Source organism: Apus apus, chromosome 2, assembly GCF_020740795.1.
Source record: "Apus apus isolate bApuApu2 chromosome 2, bApuApu2.pri.cur, whole genome shotgun sequence".
NCBI lineage: Eukaryota > Metazoa > Chordata > Aves > Apodiformes > Apodidae > Apus > Apus apus.
Genome location: NC_067283.1, coordinates 67,125,736 through 67,150,660, shown reverse-complemented (window position 1 = coordinate 67,150,660; position 24,925 = coordinate 67,125,736). Strand labels below are relative to the sequence as shown.

Genomic DNA, 24,925 nt, shown 5'->3' with positions numbered 1-24,925 from the left:
GCGAGAGATGAAGGTTTCACAAGCACTCTCCCCAGTCGCTCTCCCTGCCCTCGCGTGAGCGGTTTGGCAGGCCGAGCTGGCTCCCAGAGCTGCCCATCTTCACCGCATCAGGGAATAGAGCTCAAACACCTGGCGGGACAGTTTTGTTGTGTTGTTTTTTTTTTTTCCTCCCAGCAACAACAACAATATACTCGAACGCCTTTGCAGGCAGAGCAAACTCAGCCCGGTGCGGCTCGGTAGCCCTTTTGTTCCCGGCTGGGGAAACGGAGGAGCCCGGCCTGGCTCGGCCCCGCCAGGGCGGCAGGGAGCCCTGTCCTCCCCTCCCTCCTCCCGCCGGAGCGGGGACGTGATAAAAGGAGACAGGGCTCTGAAAGGATTTGATTGAAATGGCGTGTGCCAAGCTGATGGGAGCCAGCGAGGGACAAAGCGCCGAGGAGCCATGGACACTCGAGCAATTATTCCTCCACGCTGAAGGTGGATTAGTGCAATGGAAAGAAGCATATGTTCGGCCTGGGGCGACACTCCCCCTGGCTGGGTTTAGAGAATGAGAGCGGAGAAAGAGGCTGAACCTGGAATATCAACTATCCGGGAGACAGCACACCCCACCCCCTCTTCTCCCAACCTCTCCAAAAGTCTCAGGGATGGGGAGATAAATATACACGCCCATAAAGATAAATAGATAAATACGCATGCACACACGAGCACCCATAAAGAGAGATGCACACACACCTCCACGCACAGCCACACGTTGTACACACCTCTGTGTACAGGGAGACAGGCAGGGAAAAAGAGGTGCCCTAGGTGAAAAACCTCCCCGGGTATGGCAATGTAAACAAATAAACAGTCGGCCTCTGAGAGGGTCACAGCAGCAGCCTGTTCTGCTGGAGGCTTCAGTTTCCCCAGCCCTTTCCCCGGAAACTTTCCAAAAGCAGCTGCAGCTAGGGATGGGGTGAAATCCATCTCCCCTACCAGGGCCCTGTCCAGGCTCTGCTGGAGTCACAAGGCAAAAAACTCAATTTGCCCCTTTTCCATCTCACTCTCTCCCAAGCCACATCCACCTCCTGGTTTCTCTCCCTTCCCCCAGCTCCCTGCAAAACCCCATTCTTTCCAGCAGGATACCTGCAAGTTCTCACAAAGGTATGGGGATGGGGAGAGACCCCAGCAGCCAGCCCCCATCCCAAACATCAGTGCTCCAGAAGCAGCCTGTGTCCATGCTCTGTAGCAACATGACACCCATCGGCTTCTGGCCTGGGTCATCTACACCCATACCAAGATCCATAGGCTCCAAAATCCATGGGCAAGGGTGACAGGAGCTTCTTTTTAGCATTATTATAGCACAGCTAGTCAGGCTTAACAAGGAAAGGAGCACTCAGGACAGGCACAGACCCTGCCTCTCCCCTCCCCAGGGCTGCCCCACTGCCCTTTCCCTGCCTGGGCACAGCAGTATGTGCTGCAGTGTGGGGTGGGGTGTGCCCTCAGCTATCATCCAAGCTGCCCTGCTTGCAGGCCAGAAAGATAAGCTCCATCACAGAAAAGGAAGGGCCACAGCATCAGAGAAGAGACAGGACAAGCACAAGGAGTAGCAACCAGCAGTAAAGGAAAAGGCAAGAAGGATGTGCTGAAGAGAGGGGGGCTTGCCAGCAGGCTGAAAATGGAGGGAGGGAGGAAGAGAGAAGGAAAGGGAACACAGCTCTTTCTTTCTCCTGGGAGCTCCAAAAAATGCTCTGCTCTACAACCATAAATGTGCCCCAAATATTTCACACCTCCACTTCTTTATCCTCAGGTTTGGGGAGCAGGCGTGATTATACACAGAGAGGAGGGGGCCAGCTGTGCCCAAAGCAGCACTGAGACAGGAGGTTTTGCAGGATGAACAAACAACTAGGACCATAACTAAAAACATTGTGTAGAAGCAATATACATCCCTCAGCCTGCTAATGTAACTGCCCAGCCCACAGTTCTGCTAGAAAACAACTCTATTCAAAGCCCCTACATCTGCTTTCAATAGAGTATTACAAAGGGAATTAACTGTACCACAGGCAACAAAGGCTATGGGGCTTGAGAGCATCTCTGGATGGGGAAGGTCTTCATGTAGATGCTGGAGATCTCCTAAAAAAACTAGGATGTGTGTGCATAGCACACTCGAGCAGTGACATGGTGAAATAGCTCACACTTCAAACCCAACAGTCCTCTACCTTCTTGCTCTGAACACAGGACAGTTTCTTCCTCATGCAGGTTGTTTTGCAGCTTAGCCTCTTTTGAAGGTGTCTGCACAAACAAGCTCTGTGACTGCGAAGAGGACAATAACCACGTAGCTTGGAGTAACCTCAGGGCCCTGGTTTCAAGAGACTCCCACACTTGAGGAAATTACAAGGTTCTCAAGGACAGGCTCTGGGTGCTGGCACCTGCCTCACAAAATTGGAATCTAAAAAAAAACTACCTCCACTACGAAACAACAGGTCACTCCTATCCTACCAGGAAACTCTTGTTAGTCTTAGTCTGATGTTCACTTGGTGAAGGTGCTCTAACCACCCAATTGGTTAGATAAGAAATTTCAGCCCTTTGGGCCACCATAATTGTATTCAGCATCAGAGAGACATGACTACAGTGGTTGTAAGAAAGAATAAAAGGCCACAGAGCTCACACATATATCTACAGCACCAAGCACAAGAACAGAGGAGTTCAAGAACACAGATCTTTACAGCCATCATAAGCTATATTTCTATTTACCTTGTCCAAAATATCAGCTCTTTCATCTACCCAAAAACCCCTAGAAAACAAGGCTATTTTGCTATACTGAAGCTGGTAAGGCTCTACTAGTAATGGGTTATGAAAGACACCAACTTTTCCTCAGTTTCCAATCACTTTCTTTAAACTACTTATTTTGGGGAGCTTGGGGTTACTAAACTAAATATTGCAGAGGCTGTAAACTATGCAGAATAAATAATTTAAGAACCAGACATAGCTGATGCCTTTTTTACTCCATATTGGAGATAAAAAGAAGGAACACATTCTAGTAATCCCTGCTCATTTTCATGGCCATTCTTGCACCTGTAACTCAAATAATGAAGCCATTTGTTATTTATATTGCACTTTCCCCTTCATTCTAGATTTCTAACGATCTGACCCTGTTTTATGGCCCTGACAAAAGCTTGAAACCGGTGTGGACTTCCAATAATTGAACAATATAGGGGAAAAATCTTTAGCTGGAATGAAGCAGATGTTAGCTTCATACAGTCCCCTAACTTGATTATTCTTTGGACACATTAGACAAGCATTAGTGATTGATAACGATGCTAATTAACCCCTTTCCTTTTGCAAAACAGCAAACCAATGCCAGCAGGATTCTGCAAATAACACACACAAGTACACTGTGTATCAGTATCGGTTCAAAGTGGATCAGTGGCACAACTCCATTGCCCAGTGCTTGACAAAAATCTCCTCCTGATGACAGCAAGCCAGCCCCAAATCTTCCCTAAGAGTTATCTGCTCCCAGCGCTTGCAGGGTAAGGAGCAGAGACATAGCTCTTCTGTTCAGAAAAGGTACACAGGACAGAATGAGGCACCATGCATTTTTTAGACTCCCAACCTTTCCCGTTCGATTAAGCGTGTTTAAATCCCTCTGCCCTCAATAGCTAAGGCAGGCTTCACGTTCCTCCCTGTCAGAAGGGCACATGGTGTTTTAGCTACACATTGCAAACACGAGGGCTGACACTCTGGGCACCTGGTCTGGGCTGAAACAAGGAGGGAAAGGGAAGTGCACATTCTGGAATTTAAAGGAAAGGCAGAAGACAAGTAAACAAACAAGGAGCTGATCTGATTACACAGTCAAATTTATCATGGACAATAAAGAAATCGCCTCTAAATGTAAGGGTTTGGATAAATGAATACTCCTGGCAAGTGAATAAAATGTATTCAATTAACTAAAAACCTCGTGCACTTCTGAACTGAAGTGGAATCGACTGTAATTGATTTATTTGAAACCAGAGGTTAAGGACTGAATTAGCTAAGTACAACTGGGTATTTCAAGCCACTGACTTCTCAAATGTCAAATCCCTTCTATTTTAAATATTATTTCAGCTGCAGGGCATTGCTGTCCTGATGGCTGTTCCACCAGTTAAATCTCAAATTATATTAATATTCGATTTTTGGAGGGTGGGGTAAATTATGGTACAAAGAGGAGGGCTGTCCTTGTTCACGGTGAAAGAGCACCGAGCTGTATTTTGGTTCACATGTAGGAATTAGCTCAGCATGGCAGCGACGGTCTAACATTCAGCCACCGCTCCCCCTCATTCCAGCCAATCTGGGGGAAAAATTTTTGTTTGGTGCACAAAAGCATGACCTAGAATTTCACTGCTGCGCATTGATCACAACGTTAAAGACACATTCAAAGAATGCTAAAGTAATTAGCACGTTTTAGTAACCGCATATTGGTCACAGCAGAAGAGGCTGAACTGGAGCTAGTCTGATTTCCATTATCACCTGTAAAATCCTTCCTTAGAAATAACAGTATTAAAGAAATCTATGCAAGGTCATTTCATTTCTGTTTTCTGGTGGCTTGGCTAACGCAGCAGCAGGATACTTAAAATGCGTTCCCCTAGCATAAAGTAGCTAATTATATCTTTAAAACATTATTTATTATGACCTTATAATGTTCTAGCATAAGACTGCTTTATACATTGCCCAGTATAAAACGATTATATTGGGTACAGGTTTCAAAAAGTAACAAGCATCTGTAAATCCAGATATGAATGAATGGTATTTAATAAGATTGTTTTCGTTTAAAAATGAGTATTTATGTGTTGCTGTAGAAAGAGCAGCAATGTATTGCTGTTTATGAATGCTATTGTGCCTGAGGTTAGGATCCCACACACAATCTGAGATGCAGCCAAGAAAAACAGCCCTGATAGACAATGCTTCACTTCACCTGCTACAATACTGTGCATTTCATTTATGTCAAGAATATGTACAGTTAGGGTTCATTCACCTCATTATTTTGTTACATCTACTTTACAGTTAACCAGTCTCTCTTGGAAATAATAAATAACTGTTTTTAAAACAATTGCAGCTTTGCATTCAAAAGATCAGCTTTCAATTTATAGGAAAAAATATTCACCATTTTTATAAACTGGCTGGCTCTTGAAAATAGAATTTAGACTCCACCAACTCTCTTTCTGCTTGGCAAGATTGATTTTACACTGCCTTCCATAAGTAGATTACCAAAGCAAAATGAAACATCTTGGGCTTTATCTAATGCTTTGCTTCACCAGCCCTACCAAACGTCAAAATATATGAGCAAATGTTAATTTTCTTAGCAGCTTTATTGTAAACACCTCCCTCTTAACCTCTTCAATTTCTGCCTGAGCAAAAAGGAAAGGAAAAAAAAAAAAATGAAAAAAAAAAAAAAGGAGAGAGACAGAGTCAGGGAGGGAAGGAAAAAGAAAGAGAAAAATCAGCCACCACCACTGAAATATCATCAGCACTTAAAGACCATCTCTTTAAAATGCCTTTGCATTCTAAACAGCATTAGCCTCCCTTCCTATGATATAATATAATCCAGCCTGATCCTGACTTCACCTACCCCCTGGGCCAAAGAAAAAAGATTCAAAGCCTGAATTCTCACATATTTTTACAGCCCATCTTGAAGATGTACACTCATCTTTTTTCTTTTTTTTTTTAGGCAAACTTCCCTATCTCACAACTGGTTTCCATGAGAAGAAACTCCAGATAAAAATTTCAGTCCCTTATAAACTTGACACAACCATCTCAAAATGTCAGTCTGTGCATTCCACTAAAACACGAACCATCAATCAGAAATAATCTGTCTCCTGCAAGATTTCACTAAAGTTCACAACCATGAGATGATTTTGTTGGCACCGACTATGGAGCTTTTATTTTTTCTTGAGGGGGAGGGAGCACCCAGCTCTGATTCACCAGCATATAATTTTTTTCATAGCAGATAATTTTTGGTATTTGCTCGGTAATGATTCCTTTTAAAATGTCCTTCTCAAGATAACATGGGTTTTTTAATCTCCACTCTCTGTTAGGACAACTACATGTACAAAATTTTATAGGCTTATAATTCTGCATGCTATATATAGACATAAATAAAAACCTAGAGGTCAACATAAATAAAATAAAACTTTATTTTTTAAATAAAATTATGTTTTGGTTGAAGAAAAGATAGTGTGTCATTTTGTTAGTAGTACAGACAATTTTTTATCCAAAAGAATACATTGTGCTTTATTGTGTCATTTGTCTGAATACAGGCTCAGTGGAATATCTAAATGATACCCTGCTCTGAACTCCAAGTTGAAAGTAAGTTTTTATTATACTTGAGGGAAACAATGGGTTCAGCTGCTTATTGCAAGGAGCAATTGTCAAGGGAGAGTTAAACTCAATTACTGTAACCATACTGAATAAAAAATACTGCCAAGAACAAAAATACGCCTGGGTAAAGACAGCCACTGAATAAAAAAATCGACATAAAGCGTATCAAATATTTATTTATCTGGGCAACAAAGGACTATGATACATTGATAGGCATGGAAACTACTGCCAGCACAACTCAATACAATACAACTATAACTGCTTCCAATATGGCCAGTGGAAATACAGGATACCAGGTGGTCCCGAATGTTTGAAGTTCTTTGGAAAAAAAGGAGAAAAAAAGAAACAAAAGAAAGGGAGAAAGAAAAAAGGGGTAAAAAAAAAAAAAGAAGGGGGGAGGGGGGAAAGGAAAGCTAAATCTTGTTTTAAAAGACAGTATTAATTTATTGCTCTGATGGTGCTTTCAGGAGAAGGACAGTGGATTAAAATAACTTCTTTCATTTTTCACAACACATAAGGGTTGTAAAACCACTAACATGTTCAAAAACCTTGCCAGGGTCCAACATCACTTTATTTTATCTTCAATGAGAAACTAAATGTCATACTAATTATATATAAAAATTCAGGTTTTTTTATTTGTTCAGCTGCTTCATTGTCGCCTTTAACATGCTACAACAGGGCTAAAAATGATGAATCCCAGAGAAAAAACCCCAAAAAACCTCTGATATCTAAATAAGTACCATGAACCACATGATGAACTAAGAGGGGAAGATTTAAAACCCACTAAACAAGAGGTAAACGAGATCACCAGATAAATAAAAAAAGGCTTAAAACAGACTCACCATATTTACAATTCCCATTAAATTACACATAAATAAATATATACATACATGAACACTGATTCCCTTATATAATAACCGTGAATCGTGTTGCAATAGAAAGTTCAAGTTGGTCACTTTACCTTGGACAGGAAAAAGTTCTACAACTGAAGATATGACATGGAACTGCTTGTATTTTGTGTTCAAGTTTATTCACAATACTGATAAAAAGTCATCAGTCCTTTTTGCCTTTTGTTTGTTTGCTGTTGCACTTTTTTCTCTTTTTTTTCAGTTTTAATATGGCTACAATCTTAACTGAAGTTTATGTAAGGGAAGGTGGTGATTCAGTCCGGTGAAGCTCATAGAATTTTTTAAGTATTATTTATTTCTTTTTGGTTTTTTTATTTATTTTTTAATATATTTTTAGAAAAAAAAGTCCTTTTCTTTTTGTTTTATTTTTGTTTGTTTGTTTGTTGTTTTGTTTTTTTTTCCTGCTTTTGTTTTATTTTAAAAAAAGTTCACAAACTCAAGACAGAACTTTTTTCTCTTTGCTGGCTCCGTCCCCCTGTTCTGTTCTCTTAGGCTCCAAACTGGGGTAAAACGATGGTGGCAGTAGGGAGAGGAGGGGGGGGAAGCAGAGAGGGAGCAAATCGAAATGTGGATGCTGGGAAGGGGGTGTGGGGAGAGGGCAGAGAGCAGTCCTGCAGAGTCAGAGAACAGGATTGGCAGAAGGACGCTCATTTTGTTGCTGTAGCCTGGGGTGCTGGGTGCAGGGGGAGAGGGAGGAGGGAGATGAATGGATCGATGGGCTACGTATGAGGGGGAAGGGAGAGGAGTGTAGGGGGGGAATCCTCACTTTCGGTGCTTCTCTTCTTTGTCGCCGCTTTTGGTGCTGTTGTCTGTGTGGCTGTTGGGATTGTTGCTGAGGTACATTTTGTCCATGGCCTTGAGCGCCTCGGTGAGATAGTTCTGCAGGGCAGTGACAGCAGCGCACACTGCCGGGCTGCCGAAGCCGTGCGAGATGAGGTTGAAGTGGGTCAGGCAGCTCTGGATGCCCGGCTCCAAAATGGGGTTGGGCCGCGAGTTCCCCAGGGGAGATCGGTCCTGAGCCAGCAGGTCGGTGAACTCTTTACAGATCTGTCTGTAGCACAAATGGAGCAGAGAGACAGAAGGAGAAGGAGAGGGAGAGAAATGAACCATCACTGGCGCCAGCAAAGCCGGTGCATGCTCCCTGCTAGGTTACACAAGCCCCTGGATCAAGGGGACTGCTGCCCCCCAATGCACACGCACTCTCTGGCTTCTCCCTCTCCTCTACACATCCTTCTCCCAAATTCTCACACTTCCCCAACACACACAAACCTCTTCCCTTCCCCTCATATGCACACACGACTGCATGCACATATCACGCCCCAGCCAACACGCAAGTAACACAGGCACACAGATAGACACACACATCCCTGCTGCCCATCCCCACATCACAGCCCCCCCACAAACACACATCCCTGCCCAGCTGGGTTTTGGAGCAGACATGCAGTTTAAGGTTCCCCTGCAAGCTGGATGGGGTGCAATATACAAATAGGTTCGGGGATTTATTCACATCTTGGAAGATTCTTTTTGCTTTTTGTTGGAACTGGAGAGGGACATGGGCCTCTTCCTTCGCAAGGCGAAAACACGCCTGTGCGTCAGGAAGAAAGAGTGAGGTCAGAGAGGGGAATCGAGGCTTCAAATTAGGATATTCTGTAACATTTCTATATGTACATCTATATCTCCAAATCCAAAGGGACCTTCCCACAGAGGGGAAGGCTGACACTTAACTGGGGTCTGGAAATTTCCTGCCAGGGAGGTGGAAAGAGAGGATACAAGGGCACAGTGCAGAAGTTAGGTTATATCATCCACTCACTGCACAAAGAGTTGGGGAAATAACACACCTTATAGCAAGAGAGCTCAGAGGCGTGTTGAAACAGTTTGTATTCTAAAACCCACGTTAATGTCTTCCAGCCATAAAGCGGCTCCCATCTTCTGCCTGCGCCCTCTGGCACTGTGCCCTTTGGTGACACCTCCATTGGTAATTAAGGGCTACTAAACAACCCTTTTAATTTCCAGCAAACGTATCAAAACAATCATTTTCTTTTCACACACCACCTGGAAGTCTAGGCAGTCAGGCCCCACCAATGACAAACTCCGCTAGCATTTTAACTGTGTACAGATTGCCATTTAAAATATATTTTTAATATCCCTATATTCACTAAGTAACAGAGCTGCTTAGGCAGAAAGAACCATCGCCGATTTTAATGAACTGAAATCAGTTTTATGTGCCAGTTTTATTTTACTGTCAATGGGAAGCCTTCCCCTTCTACCTAAATTGATAAGCTACGTGAAAAGGCCCAGCAAATGTTTAGCTCTGAAGAATTACGGCTTTTTCTTTAACTAAGCATCCACCCACAATTTTCACGACTCACTTTCAAGGTAATCCTGCACAAACTGTGTTGATGGAAACCAAGCTGGGTTATAGAGTTCTCCTACAGCAGGAGGGCAAACACATACACCCTGTCACAATTTGCAAAACTATCAGCCACTCTCCATGTAGCAAATATTCACAAATAAAAGCCCCAAACCCGCGTTTGTCACCCTCCCCTCACGTCTGAGCAACGTGCTAGAAATCAGTAAATGTCTTACTTCGTAGCTAGAAGCATGTTTTTTCTTGTGACTTGCTCGTTTGGATCGGAATGTTGTCGGTTGAGAAATTCAGCTACTGCTTTGGCAGGAAATTCTGTCTCACAAACGTACCCAAAATCTCTAGCTAGATGTACTGCTTCTCCTGAAAGGGGAGGCACGGGTGGGGATGGGAGGGAAACACACAGCTCATCAGTACACATCGCACAGAGGCAAAAATCCATTAGGAAAAAAAAGCACTACATTCTGCTTGGGCTTTTCTTCTAAAAGGCTTGGACTTTTGTTCTTTGAAAAAGGTAGGGTAAGAAATGCTAATCGCATCTTATCTTGCAGGAGTGTTCTTTGCTTCAGTTGAGAGCAATGCAAATGTGTATTTTCATGACAATCGTTACAAGTGAAATCTCGCATAAGAATTTTTTTAAGTTTACACTGACTGTCAGATACTTTTAGACAGGCAGGCTCCAGCCACCTAGAATGTGTGCTTAGATTTACATATCCATACCGATACCCAGCCATTTACATACATTTTATTCCTAGCTATTTACTCTGGAAATCTTTGTTTGCCTCAGTCACCTCTCTATATTCTTTTGCAATGCATCAGTGATTAATATTGATCATAATTACTCCTAGAGCTCTTCTAAATAAAATGCATTAAACAGCTAAGTGTTTAAAATTTAACTTGATCCCATATAATTATATGTTCACCCCCAAACGATTAACCATGAGAATTTTAGGGTCATTCCACCAAGTCTGTCTGTTTTGTTGATTTTCAAATCTTTGGTTTTAATTTCCTGAACCAGTTGGTTTTTACTGCAGGGCTTCCTGCCATTAGCTCTAGCTCCGGAAGAACGCATGCGCCAATTAGAGCTTCAAAGCCTCAGTCCAGTGAGCTTGTTTCCATAAAATGGAGCGGATCATAAACAATAACAGTACTCCAGAAACTGCCTCATCGCTACAGGACTCAAAAGCCCCACCAATGTTTATACTATCATCCCCCCAATATCAGCCACCATTGCGAAGTTATGTGGAGATCGGGCCTCTGATTTTGTTTTGTTGTTTGTTATGTTTTTTGTGCTTTTTAAAAATTCTTTTAAGCCTTTGTATGTGAAAGCCAAACAGAACAATAGATTACCATAAAACCTTCTCCATATTCATTAACATCACAAATAATGTTAAGCATCGACCAAATCTTAAGACTTTTTACAAGTTTTGCCCTCCCGATTTTTTTACCACAGCCCCGTTGATGCAATTGCAAAGCCTTTTCAAGAGCATGAAGACACAGTAATTTTCACACAATATAAATACAGTGGGGCCACTAATCTTCGATGTTTAAAAAAAAAATGAAGCCTGGCATTGCACAGCGCTTCTTTGCCCGACCCTTTGAACATGAAGCATTTCTTGCAGAACGCGAAGTGACAACAAAGCAAAGCAACAAATTCCCTCCTACACAACCAAACTCAAGCTAAACCTGCACAGCTCGAACTGAGCTTAAATGTTCTTTGCAGACCAAAACCGGTCTAAAATGCAGTCGAACCTTTTAAGTGAGAGGAAAGGAGGAAGATACTGTCCTTGGCCTTGCTTTGTGCCAGTCAGTGTGTGCAGCAACTGCTTCAAAACGAAATGACTGCAAACTCTTAGGCTTCCCACCTCCCGGTTCTAACAGCTTAGGGCATCCCAAGGCATTAAAAGTTAAGTTGCACCTTTTCTGGCCAGAGCACACTAGAGGGGACTCATATAGCCAGGGGAACACGTGTTCTGAAAATGAGGACCAAAAGGGAGTGGGGGAGTGGGGAGGTGGTGCAGCTCTGGGGCTTTCAGGACACCATTAATTCTTGGCTGAGGTCAAGGATTCCCAAATTAATTCAGGAAGTAATGGTCATGCATTTCTCAAATGCAGATGTCAGAAAACTTAAATGATTTACTGTTATGTGGCTGCAGGCTGGGAGGGAGAACAATCTTGAAGTAGCTGCAGCTTCTGACTTTTACAATTGCTTGGTTGTCCACCTGTGGCAGGAGGGCAGTGAAGCACCACAGGCTCTGCTCCCCATAACTTCCAACTCAAGACTCGGGGGTCTCTTACGGGGCTGAGCCCACAGCTCCCATTTGCAGAGATCCTCCCCATGCTGCTCCCAATGAGATCCACTTACTCTCGGATTACTCACTTAAACGAGGGAGAAAGATGAGCCCTGAAAACTTCTACCTCAGAGACTCAAAAGCAACTAACTGGTGAAATGTTAACACTGAGTCTGTAAGACACATGCAAGCCTGTTTCATGTTAAAACAAAAAGCAACGGCACACAATTAACATTTTCTTTTTTTCTAAAGACACAGGAAAAAAAAAAATGCCCTTGCAGTTTCTAACAAGCAGCACTGTCTCCAGAGAAAAACAACAACAACAAAAAAACCCCAACACCAAGTCTTCTCCTGTTAGGCAAAAGCAACAGGCACATTTTCCAAACGAGCCCTCCCAGCACTTTGAGTCACTTACCCTCCACGAGCGACGTGAGCAAGGTAACGTTAGCAGCTTTACGCCTCCCGGCTGGCAGGTTTAATCCTATTTTGTCCAGTTTTTCCCTCAGAGATCTCCCTCCGTTTTTAGACTTCGCCCTGCTCCAGGCAAAAAGGCATTGAGAAACGGGGCTGATGGGCATCCTGACACACTGCTTTCTCACGGAGGGGAGCAACGGAGCGGTTTTTTGGGGGGTGACATATTGTGGAGCCTGAAGGTTGTGTGTTGCCGAAAGCTGACTCTCAGACATAGGGATGGCGCTTTGGATGGCTCCACATCTAGGGAATGTGGGCCTTCACTGAGGTCCAGATCAACTAACTCCCTGGCCAGCGGGGAGCTCAGGGCGTATTGTGGCTAGGGCTGGGCCCCTGAAGCAGCCATCTGAGCTCCCAAGGCACCATTGACCCAGGGAGCAGCCTGGGCGTTACAGAGGAGACGAATTTGTAAGGTGAGCAAACCCCCCCCACCTCCCACCGCGGAGCATCCCACCCCTCGTTATTAATCCCTACGTGGTCTCACATGTGGCTTTTTCGGCAGCGCTGGGCCGCGGAGGTGGGAGCTGCCTTAATTACTCCTGGATGCTATTCCCGGCCCGCGCACGGCGTAATTGCCTGGGCGAGACTCCCCAAGGCCGCAGGGCGGTGGGCCGCAGGGTGGGCGCCGGGAGCAGGGCACCCACCAGTCATCATCTCCCCACACCTTGGGGGAGCTGTGTGCGTGTGAGGGTTCATCACCGCGGGGGTGGGACACACACACACACACACACAGGCCGTGCTGGGCCCGAGCCCCCCGAAGCGGGGCGCGGGGGCCACAACCAGGCTGCGCGTTGCCATGGCTACCGCGCCTTTCCCCCCCCCCCCGCCCCAGCCTGGCAGCGCTGCCCGGGCGGCCGCGTGCGCCCCGCCCCCTAGCGGCGGGCCCCGCGTCCCGCCCCCCGCCCGCGGGCTCCCGTCCCCCCGTTCCGCCGCCTCCATCCCTCCCTCCCTCCCGGCCGGCCGGCCCAGCGCGGCGGCAGCGGGCGTTCCCCGCCGCCAAACCCGCCTACTCCGGCTCGGCCCGCCCCCTCACCTCCGGAGCACTCCGCCCAGCAGGGAGGCGTTGAGGCACTCGGGCGGCGAGAGGCGTCGCTGCACTTCCGCCACCGTGACCTTGTACTTGGAGGTGGAGCTGAGCAGCGAGAGGCGGCCCGGCACCGAGCAGAAGACCTCGTTGGGGTTCACCACCCCGCCGAAGAGCGTGTCCTTGTTGATGGGGATGGAGGAGACGGCGTTGTTGTTAGACTTGGAGAGGGACACGGGGCCTGCAGGGAGGGAGGAGCAGGGAGGTGAGGGTGAGGAGCGGGCGGGGAGCCGAGGCGGGGGGGGGGGGAGGGGAGGAAGGGCTGCGGCCAGCCCCGAGCCCGCACCGCCTGCGGGACACGGGGAGGGGGGAGCGGGGAGGCAGGCCAGGGCAGAGCGGCCGCGGGGGGCACCGCTCCGCTCGCCGGGATAAGCAGGGAGAGCGCGGGAAGACCCTCCACCCGCAGCACAGGCAGGAAGAAATAACCCGGCCCCCACCCCACGCTGCCAGCGAGCGAGCGAGCGAGCGCCGTCGGGGGCCCGGTGGCTCTTCGGCTAAAAAGCACGTCAAGCGCCGTGGGTTGTTCCCGGGGGATGGCGGTGCCGGCAGAGCGAGCCATCCCCCGGGGACGGGCACCGGTCACCCCGCCCCGCTGCCTCTCCAGCGCACAACTTTTTGACGTGGGAAAAAAAAAAAAACAAACCAACGTAAGCAGTGAGGAGCCGGCACGCGTGTGCCCCGGAGGCCAGCGCCGGTCGCTCCCCAAAAGAAAGCCTGGTTCTCGCCATCGCCCGGGCCGGCTAGCCCTGCCCGGTGGCGGCTGGCAGGGAGGCACCGGGGCTCCGTTTGGCTCTCAGTGCCCTCCAGCCTCGGATCCCGGTCCGTGCCTTCCCTTGCTCTTCCCCCCCACCCCCAACCCGCTGCTCTTCACGGGTGCAGTGCAACTGAGCAGGGGGCTCTCTCCCGTTTTGGATAGATCACTTGTGACATTAATAGCTCTGGGAAGGCTAATAGATACAAGAGGAGTTAAACGAACTCTTGAGATTACTAATAAAAGAGCCAATTATCATGTCGACTTGGAAAGAGCATCTCTTAACATTTATCCCTTGCACATCTAATTTGACGTGACAAAGGCTTCACAGACGGGAGAAGAAATGTAACTTTGAGCTCACTGGCTGCACAAGTGGTTAGGGTTAGAGAGGAGAGTGGCTCTGCACAGCACCTTGCTCTGGTGGTGCTCAGAGTACCCAAATTCCAGGCGGCTGCACAGCCACGGCACCCGTCAGAGCAGGCAGCAGCCAACTCCTGCCTTCAGCCCTACGAGTTTCACTCCAGCAGCAGCTCCCTCCCTACACAGGACCCAAACGCAAACCCCTTGCTTTCTACCGAGAACCTCCTTTGCAAACTGCTCCGTGCCCCTTTTCCCAATCCTTTGGGTCATGCGAAGAAAGACAGGAAAAGAAAATGGAGCGTGAAAACATGCCATAAACCTTTCGCAGGGTTTGGGGACCAGTTTCCAAGCCATTCCATTCGAAGTGAAGCAAGCGCACAGTAGCCAACGAAAGCCAAACCACCCTGATGGACAAGCCATCAGCTGCCAGAAACTGGCTCCCTGTTCTCCAGCAGCCCACCTCGTCACCGCCGCGGTTTAAATAAGAAAACCCGAAGGAGGGGGAAACAACGGGTTTTTTTCCCTCTTTCACAGCCTAGTTTACCAACAACGAACAAACCCCGCCGCTCAGCCAGATGCATGGGGCAAACCACGAGACCGAATTGTTTGCTAAAGCACTAAAATACCGGCTCGGATTTTCTAGATCATCTGCTAACATTTTTCCTCGTTAACGACAACAATTAAAATACCCGGCAAACGTAGCCGTTTAGGAGGACAGATTTCAACCCCTATGGCCCGTTTTCTTTCTCTGCCTCCCAACATTTTGGCCAACAGTACGTGCCAAAGGAAGAAGCCCCGGGGTCGGGGAGGGTGGGGGTTGGGGGGGAGGCCGGGTAAGTCCTCCCTAAGAGTAGTCCCCAGCCTGTGACGACACGTTTGGTATGCGCAAGGAAACGGCTTACCTTTCTTAATTACAGTTTGATCTGGGATGTTAATACCGGGGTCTTCTACGTGCTGCAACAAAAGGAATAGGCAGGGATGTAAACGTACAACCACAACAAAAGGCAGGGAGGGCTGGGGGGGGGGGGCGTAGGAGGAATTGTGTGCTCCCCTCCCCAGGAACGGTGCGGGGAAAGAAACAACAGATCCTGCCGCGGGAGAAGGGGGTCAATACGGGAATTGGGGGGTGGTGGTGGTGGTTTCCTTTACCGGGAGAAATTCTGTGTCCCTCCCCGCACTTCCCCAAGAAGAATTAAAAAAATATATGTCAAAACTAATCACACACACACTCCCGGAGCTTGCCCGGCCGAGCCGGACACCCGAGTGGCCTCCAGCTTCTGTGGGCCTCCTCCTCCTCCTCCTGTCCCTCCCCTCCCTGGGAAGCGGCTCCGGCCTCAACGCCCGCGGCCGCGGGAGGGAAAGCACAAAGGAGGGGGAAGGGGTGCAGTGCCGGGGGTGCCGGCGGGCATCCCCGTGCACCCCCACTATTGTCCCCTCGCAGGTTGCGTGGTGGTGACTACAGCTGGGGTTCGCGCGGCGGAGCCACGACGTGATTAGAAAGTCAAATGAAATCGTGTTTTCCAATTCCAAAAACTGACAGGCAATATAATGTCTGGCTGTGTTTACAAATTAACACCAGTGCTGCTGAGATAGAAGATTTCGCAATCGTTACAAAACCCAGGCATTACCATTTAAAAAACTATTACTTCCTTCTCTAGTCTTTGTCCAACAATAATACTGATTCTAACATTTTCCATTCTGTCTTGGATTTATGCTCCTGTTAATTGTGCCTGATCTCAATGATTCCGGGTGGATGGTACTAAGTTGCTTTATTACAGGTTTTATTATACTCAATGCTCTCATTTGTAACTTGCCTAAAGTGCTTCTGGATTTAAGTATAATTAAATTGAGAAATGTTCAGAAATGACTACTGCTGCAGTTCTTGTGTTTTAACTATATGGGGAAATATGATCCCTTTATGCATGCACCCTAAACCCATAAAGTAAATGTAGTGTGGCATAATACTTTTATTTGTGTTATTTCTACACATATTCCATACAGAGAGGACTGTTAAGTTTAAAATCCCACAGAGGTATTTATGATTAAATAATTTTCACCGTCTACTTGATTTTCGTAAATATTTAGTGGTCGTTTTTATTAAAGGTTAACTGTTGCAGCAACAGAAAAATGCAAACCCGACCCTTTCCCAAACCAGGTTTCTTTTAAGGATTTTTTTTTTTTCATAACTAGATAAAATACTCTTAAAAAAACACCTCCTCTTATTTTTATGCTTTCCTTCATTCAGCCTGCTGATTAGGTTTTACAGAGAGGGGGGAAAAAAAAAATCACTAGGCTGGTTTAAGGATTTAAACCAGATGGCATTGGATTTTCACTAAGTATAGCAATGCTATTAATTCAGAGATCCCTGAGAGGCAAATAAAATTATTTGTATTTAAAATATCTGCAGAGGAGGCTTCCTGAATCAGCCCACTGCCACGAAGTGCCATTGAGGAGAGGGAGAATTCAACAGAACATTTTAGGTCATGTTCCTCCTGCAGCAATCAGGGACTTGCAGTCAACAAATTAGTTTATTCTTACTATGGCCTCCATGTTATTTTATATCAAGTTTAAAGAATCGACTTGCTCTTAACGGATCCAAATTGCTCACTAAATCCTCCACTTTGGGAAACGTATGCGTTTATTGCAAAACTGCTAAACATAACCAGCAATTTTCTGTGGCTAATTTAGCTAGATGAGGGCTGTAATAAATTCATTATTTTCCCCGAGTATAATTTACAAAAGATTTCAAAATGACCCCCAAAAATAGGTAAGTTCATCTGAACATTATCCTTGCAACACGAAACTGTACTCATTAAACTGTCAGCAAATATATTGTTGTAATATTTGATCCTGTAATTTGGGATGGCATTTCAGCAAAAATCACATCCAGATACCACAGTTCCCTCCTTCTTTTTCCTCCTGCAAGTCAAGCAGCCTCAGTCCCTTAGCACAAGCTCTGTGGGCTCTAGTAAATTTATTGCCATGTTCTAATTCCATGTTCAGGGAGAAACCCAAAAAGATGAACTTTGATCACAACCTATTGCATTGCATAAAGCCACTCTCCCAACCAAACAATAGCCCTGGCATGCTCTGTAAATAGCCCATGCACTAATGTCATGCTTAATTAAAAATCATTTTTTAAATCTGTATTTATCGATAACAGAATTAGATCCCCCAAATATTGCATCCTCCAATAGGCTCCCAACATTTAATTTAATACAGGGTGTAGCAGGTCTGGCTCGAATTTGATAACCTATAGCTAATGATTTATGAGGTCATCCCTTTGCACTGCTGCTAAAAGAAGAAGGCAGTGTTTTAATATACCTCTTCCCTGATTTGTCAATTAATTCCTTTAGAAGATCTGCCCGTATCCTCTTACAGCTTTAGATGTCGTTATCCCATATGCCAATTCTGTAATCACGGGAAACCAATTTTTCCTTCTTAGGCCACTTTCACCCACTTTTTTTTTTTTGTCTTCCTTCCCCCTTTATGTTTGCCTGGGAGGACATTTAATGAGATCTTGCGTTTCAGACTCGTGTTTTTCCCAAGGCAGCGAGAAATCCCCAAATGCACGGCCCTGTGGTGATATTATATATTCTTCCAATCGTAACAGCTTATTGTCATTGAGAAGGAAAGATACTGTTAACGATGACAGTAATTTGATTTATTTATATTTTAGCGGGCGCGTTAACAGGGAAGGCGTCGCGCAGGGACGAGCTGCAAGAACCTATTGTTCTAGGTGGGGGCTTCGCCTTTCCCTGGGGGGGCAGGTATTATTCTTCCCTTCCACTTTTTTTTTCTTCTTTTAGGGGTGTCCCCCCGACGCAAGGAGGGAGGGACAGGGGAGAAGGGGAGCGGGCCCCGGGGCTGCCCCTTGGCTTACCGGCACGTCCTCGATGGCGTGGGGGATGGAGTGGAGGGGCAAGTCGGCCAGTCCTGAGCCCAGCCCGTGTGGGGCGTGCAGCAGGTCGTCGTGCCGCCGGTAGTCCCTGCGTGGGTCGAGCCCTGAGAGCTGGTGGGGCAAACCCCGGTGCGTGTGGAGCAGCCCCGTCTCCTGGCTCTGCCTCTGTCCCGGCCATCCTGGGTGCTGGGGCTGCGGCTGGGCATGGAGGGGGTTGAGGCTGTAGGGGTCGTTCACGTGGGAGTAGGGGTCCTGAGACTGGGGGTAGATGGGCTGGTAAGGGGGGGGGGAAGTAGGGGGGCTGGAAGTCGGCGTTGGGGGTGTGGGAGAGCGGCGGGGCGCTGGTGTAGGGAGACTGACCCACGGTCCCCAACTGGGGTAGCCGGGCTGTCCCGTTGCTGGTACTGTCGTGGCGCTCCTGAGATGGGGGGGAGGGGGCGACGAGGGGGGGGGGAGGAAGGGGGTGAGGGGAGGAGGGGAAAGGAGGGGGAGAAAAAAAAAAAAAAAAAAAAGAAGATAAAATCAAACTGTTTATCCTCAAAATAGGCTTGCGATTTTCACCTATTGGGCAAAGATGGGAAATTTCGTCCGCTCCGAGGCAGAGAAGAGCAGATCTGGGCATTTCTCTGCCTCTGATTTTTCCCTCGCACACAATTAAGAAGCAGTCTCGTTTTTAAAATAGTATTAACAGTAACGGCAATAAAGATAATAGCAATAATAGCAACAATTATAACCGGACTGTTTACAATAATTAATAAAACACTGTGGCGATACAGTGTGGATTCCCAACAGATCGCTCCCCAGCATTTCAGGAGCAGGTATTTCCCGCAAATAAAAAGAATAATTCATACGCGGGCATTATTAAAATAATAATTCTACCGCGACTCAAAAACCTCCCACTGGCCCTGGACAGAACCCAGACAAATACTGTCGCTGGGATTACCGATAACGCATCCCAAGAAAACCCTGGAAAATCCAAGCCCACTGCCATTTTGTTACCAGAAGACGCCGACATAGGCTCTAAAACAAACCAGTGCTTCCCCCCACGAGTTTTACAAATGTTTCGGGGTGAAGGAACTGCCACGGTCCCCCACCTACGGGGGGAACCGCCCGGGTGCCCGGCTCAGCTATCCCCTCGCCAGTGGGCGATTTGGGAGCTGCAACAGCCCCGTCGCCGGGGAAGCGGAGGAATGCGCCGGGCAGGCGGGGGGTAGTGCCGCCCCCAGCCCCGCCGCACCGGTGGGCGCACCGAAATGCTCCCGGGCGTTTCGGCACGGCTCTGCCGGCTCCCGCGGCCGGGGAGAGAAGCCCGCGGGTATGTCCAGGGAAAAAGGTATGGCCTCCGCGGAGGAGGAGGAGGAAGAGGAGGAGGAGGATTCAAGGGAAAAGAGCCACTATCCCGAAAAAGGGAAATGAGAAAGCTGAAAATATCTCGTTTGCAGGTGGCAAGGTGAAGAAATCGAAGGGGTAGGGTGCAAGCAAAGCCCTTAGCCGTTCGCTCCAAGCTGATCAAAAAAAAAAAAAAAGAAAAAAGAAAGAAAGAAAAAAAAAAGAAATAAAAGAAAAAAAAACCCAAAACAAAAGAAAGAAGGGAAAAAAGCTAACCCGCCGAATTTATAAAAACGAAGAAAACGGGGGGAAAAGCCCTCTCCGCAAAGCTGGCTGCGAAACCCCGACCAGCACCGCCACCGCCGACAACAATAGCAACATCCAGCACACACCAAACCCCCTCCGAGAGAAACGGGAAGAAGCAACTCACCATAGCCGAAAAACTGTGTACTAACATCTGCGAAGAGTCGGGGGTTACAAGGCAGGGCAGAAAAAAACCAACAAGCAGAGGAGAGTGACCGGCGGAGCGCGCAGCCCCCGGCGGAGCCCCGCGGGTGCGGGCACGGCGCGGGCGCGGAGGGAGCGCGGCCGGAGCCCGGCGCTAGGCGCGGGCGGTGGGACCGGGGCGCCGGGGCTGCTCCTGCACCGCGGGCGCGCCACTATAATCCATCAGAACTTGCACCGATCTCTGCTGCCCTTCATCGGGTGTTGCCAAGGCGAGTTCTCTATCCTGGCGTGGTGTGAGGAGTCAAAGTTGGTTGCTTTTTTTTTTTTTGCCTTTTTTTGTTTGTTTGTTTTGCGCTTTTTTCCCCCCCCTTTTTTGTTTTGTTTTGTTTTAAGCGTGTGTATGTTTGTTTCTTAATCCTTTTTTTTTTTTTTTTTTCTTTCCTGTCTCTTTCTTTTTCTCCTTTGACTTAGCTGCTGCTTCACTTGAGCTCCTAATAACAGATCTGCTGCCTTCCTGGAGACTCCTAATAGCAGATATTCATGACTATTAATATTACACGAATACTTAATAAGGGAAGAATGGCTGGAAATCGAGCGTGAAGCGAGAAGGCAACTCAAGGCAGAGCCTGTTCTAAATGACGTCCATTGAATGAAGAATCAGTGTATCTAATCAGAGATGGGGGAGAGGGAGAGAGAGACAAAAAGGGAGAGAGAGGGAGCGGGAGAGAGAGAGGGGGGACATGCTGCTGCGTCTGACGAATCACAGGAAAGGGGCAACATTTTAAAAGGTTGCAGGGCATGCAAAAGTGAAAGAGAAAGAGATCCGGAGAGAGGGAGAGGGTGGGAGCCAGGAGGGGGTGCGGACGGGGGGGGGAGGGATGGTGGGAGAGACGGGCAGAAGGAGAGAAGGGAGGGGGGCGCGGGATCACCCCTTCTTCCCTTCCCTCCCCCCTCCCTCCCCCCCGCCACCGCCTCCCCCTGCCCCCAGCCCCGCGGTCCTTCGCGGGCGCACCTCGGGCTGCGGCTGCTGCGCGTAGCCGGCCTCAAAGCCCAGGGAGAAGAGCGGCTGCTGGCTCCCCGCTTGGCTCTTGCCTCCCTCGGTCGCGCCGCCGCCGCCTTTGCGCGGGGTGGGCTCCGCGGGGCCGCCCGCCGCCGCCGCCCCGTCCATGCCTCGACGGCACCCCGCCGAGGGGCTCCCCGCGCCGCTGCCCCCGCGGCGGCCGCCCCGCGCCGCCGAGCCGGCTCGCCTCCGTGCCCCGCGTCCCGGAAACCGGCTGGGAAAGTTTTTTTGGGTGTCTCCCCTTCTGGGTGTCAGCCCTCCTCCTCCTCCTCCTCCAGTTCGAGCCCAGCGCCGAGGCCGGCGGGCGCCCGGGGCGGGGGGGCTGGGGAGCCCAAGGAGCATCCGCCGGGCTCCCCGCGGCCCCCCTCTCGGAGGATCCGGGAAAAGACAGGGGGAAAAGGCAGGAGGCGGGGAGGGAAGTAGGGCGGGAGGGACGCGGGGGGGAGAGGGAGCCAGGAAAAGAGGCAAGGCGAGCGCTTCTCCCGGCCCAGACAAGCCGGGGCTCCGGCGCAACCCGTCGGACTGGCTGTGCAACTCCCAAACAACTCCCTTAAACAGGCACCGCTCCACTCGCCGCCGCTGCCCCACCGCAGCCTCCCCGCCGCTGCCCGGCCCCGCGCTCCGCCCGCCGGCTCCCGGCCCCCCGGCGCGGCGTGCCGGGCTTTCAGGCTCTCAAACCGCTTTTCTTTTGTCCCCTTTTTTTTTTCTTTCCCTTTTCTTTTTTTTTTTTTTCCTTTTTTTTTCCTTTTTGTTTCTTCTTACTCCCCTTCACCGTACAGCTACCCTGTTTTCCGTCCTCTCCACAAGCCCACTCGCGTCCCCTCCCGAGGAAAACAAGGCAGATCCAACCGCACACGCACGCACGAAAGCCGGCGGAGTGGCGGCGGCTTCTCCGTGTTTGGTAGCACCTCGGTGCGAAGTCCCACTAGCGCAAGGCAACAAAAGCCATTTGCAATGAAATGCACACGCTCGCACGTGTGCACACTTGAACACCGATCCTGGGGGAAGGGGTAGGGGAAAGAGACACTCTTTTCTCCTGAAATCCAGATGAGCAATATATCTATATTTTCTTTTCCGGCTAAAAAAAAACCCCAAACAACCCCAAACAGCAGCAACAAAAGAGGCCCAAAAAACAACAACAATTAAAAAAAAACCACCAAAACAAATAAAAAAGAAAACAACAAACCCAGCCCTAACACCTCATTCCTAGAAATCAAGCATCTGCCAGCAAGTGGATCTAAGAGCCAGGCTCTCGTACCGGGAGACAGCTTTATCCCAAACTCCTCGATCCAGGACTAAATCACCAAATCATTTAGTTGGCGGTGAGTTGGCGAGTCCTCGGTCCCTTCCCTTAGCTACAGCATCGCCCAAAGCAGCGGCAGGGTCGGGAGTGTGTGTGTCCCCCCCCCCGCCTTTGCCCCAGACATACATGTCTGCAGGGCTCCGCCGAGGCTGGGGGGAACCTTCCCGCGTTGGTCACGACCAAATAACTGCGTTCATTTGCAAAGTCGAGTCCTTTATTGAGCGGTTTAAAGGCACTGCACAGGCAACTTTTGCAGAGCGGGTGACAACAGTATTCGTTGGTTTGAGACTAGGCATGGGTCCTAGGCATCGCTCTTCTTCTTCCTCTTCTTCTCCTTTTTGTCAAATTAAAGGACACTTGCCTCTTTCTAAAAATATGGATTCACACGCAGACGCAGAGAGAGATGAGAACACTGCTTCAAACCAAATTAGGTGGATTTTTAGTTATTTTGGTTTGTTTGGTTTTTTTTTTTTTTCCAAGCTGTCAAAATATTATTGCTTAAAGCCGTAGGAGTGTGGCCCTGAAAATTAGGAGGCTGGGGAACATAGCTGATTTCCGTTCGGCAGCTGACCCCTACACATTTTTGCAGCTTGGTTTAATGAACACGAAGCTACATCGAAAAGGCTGAATTTAAGCATCCGTCCTGAACCAATTTATTGGGATGCCTCGGGTACCTGGCTTGTAAGAATAACTCTCTTCCCTTTGTCTCTTTGCCCTTTCATTCATTCAGTCATTCATTCGTCCATTCATTCAGCCAGCCATCTATCCATCCATCAGTCCATCCGTCCATCCATATGGATGAGTGTAGCATCCTACAGAGCCTTATCTACGGAAGATCTACCTATAGACCAGACTGCTGCTGGATCCTGTTTGCCTCTCCTCATACACTTCCGACAAAGCTGGGTTTCGACAAGCCCCGAAGTTCCTGGGGAAGGAGCTCAGCCCCTCTATCCAGCTGCAGGACCGCCAGGAAGCCTGGCGAAGGAGCAGAAGTTTTCCTGAACGAAATTGAGAGCCGGAGGGATGCTGCAGGCTCCCGCTCGCAGCTGTGGGACAGCAGGGTCTGCCCCGGCCGGGGGAAGCGCTTACCTCACATTCCTCATACTTGATATTATCCGTCAGTTTCCAAAGCATTTTCATGGATTGGCGTGAGAGAGGATTTGGTTCTCCCTGCCTTTCCCTGCGGTGGCGTGGGGAGCGCGGCTGACGGAGGCTGTGCTGCGCTCCCGTCCGCGCTCGGAGATCTCCCTCTAATGGTGGAAACTTTTCCCTTTTCCAGCTCTTTACCCACAGCCTAATCGCCTCATTAGCATATCAACAACAGCCCAATTGCTCGCCAGCACAACAACCTGCAGCGATGGACACAGGTAGAAAGAACCCACCAGCAAAAAATGAAATAAATAATAAGAAAGCAAGAGGCTTTCTCCAACCCGCCGAACTCCTGCCCGGGGGGGCAGGGGGCCTTGCCTGCCTCCTTCCCTGCGAGTGGGGCTTGCCGGCTGCCGTTCCCCCCTTGCCTCTGCCTTTCAGCGGGGAAGAAAGTAGCCAGCGAAATCAAAAAAAGTCACCGTCCCGTCACCTGCAGAGTTTGGGGCTGGACGTGAAGCCACCCCTTTATCTTTTTTTCCCTTCCTCCTCCTTTCCCTCGAGGTTTAAAAGAAACCAAAGCGAGGAGAAATGAGACTCGGGTCTTGCTCTAACGAGGTTACTGTCTGCGGAAGCTTCTGTTGCGCTTTGGATTTTATGTGATCTTTTTGGTGGATATTTGAAAAGGTTTTTCCTTTCTGTTCTGCTCCTTTCGGCACTGTTGGCTATCAGTCTTAAAAAAAAATATCAAAACCAAACCAACCAAACAAAAAAACCCAAAAAAACCAACCAACCCAAAACAATCCTAAACAAACCCAATATAATCTCCGAGACAGAAGTGAGCGAGCGGTAATATGAGCGTAGCAGGAGCCAAAAAGTCTTTTGCAAGAACTTGAGCAAAGGGACAAAACAATGACCATCATAAAACTTCGGTACTTTCTTAGGTGGAGCACTTCGTTTGCTTAACAATGTGCCGCTAAGCGAGCGCTTAGCCCTCCTGGGGGAGTGACTTTTCCACCCTTCTCCTTTTCTATTTTCCTAGGTGGCCGGCCTTGCTCCATCCTCCACAGGGCTTCGGTTTTTTTCCGCGATTCTCTTCTTTTTTCCCTGGCTTATCCACGCCACTCCTAATGGCGAGGCATCTTCCCCTCCGTGGGGCCGGCGTGTCGGGCCTGGCGCGGCTCCCTCAGCCTTCCGGGCCCTCAGGCATCCCCCGGAGCTGGACATCTCTGCGGACGGGGG

General features: G+C 48.5%; 1 protein-coding gene and 1 long non-coding RNA gene across 2 annotated transcripts; one reads left to right on the top strand and one right to left on the bottom strand.

The window, feature by feature from the left end:
* Positions 1-6,174: 6,174 nt before the first annotated feature.
* TFAP2A (transcription factor AP-2 alpha) lies at positions 6,175-23,757 on the bottom strand. Its single transcript, XM_051612146.1, is given in 8 exon segments — positions 6,175-8,286; positions 9,822-9,963; positions 12,307-12,425; positions 13,396-13,627; positions 15,460-15,511; positions 18,441-18,746; positions 18,748-18,876; positions 23,687-23,757. Coding segments are annotated over 8 exon segments (1,320 nt in total). The 5' UTR covers positions 23,738-23,757; the 3' UTR covers positions 6,175-7,997.
* LOC127381611 (uncharacterized) lies at positions 13,541-15,276 on the top strand. Its single transcript, XR_007888768.1, has 2 exons — positions 13,541-13,651; positions 14,886-15,276. It is a non-coding gene; the product is annotated as an uncharacterized LOC127381611 (long non-coding RNA).
* Positions 23,758-24,925: the final 1,168 nt, after the last annotated feature.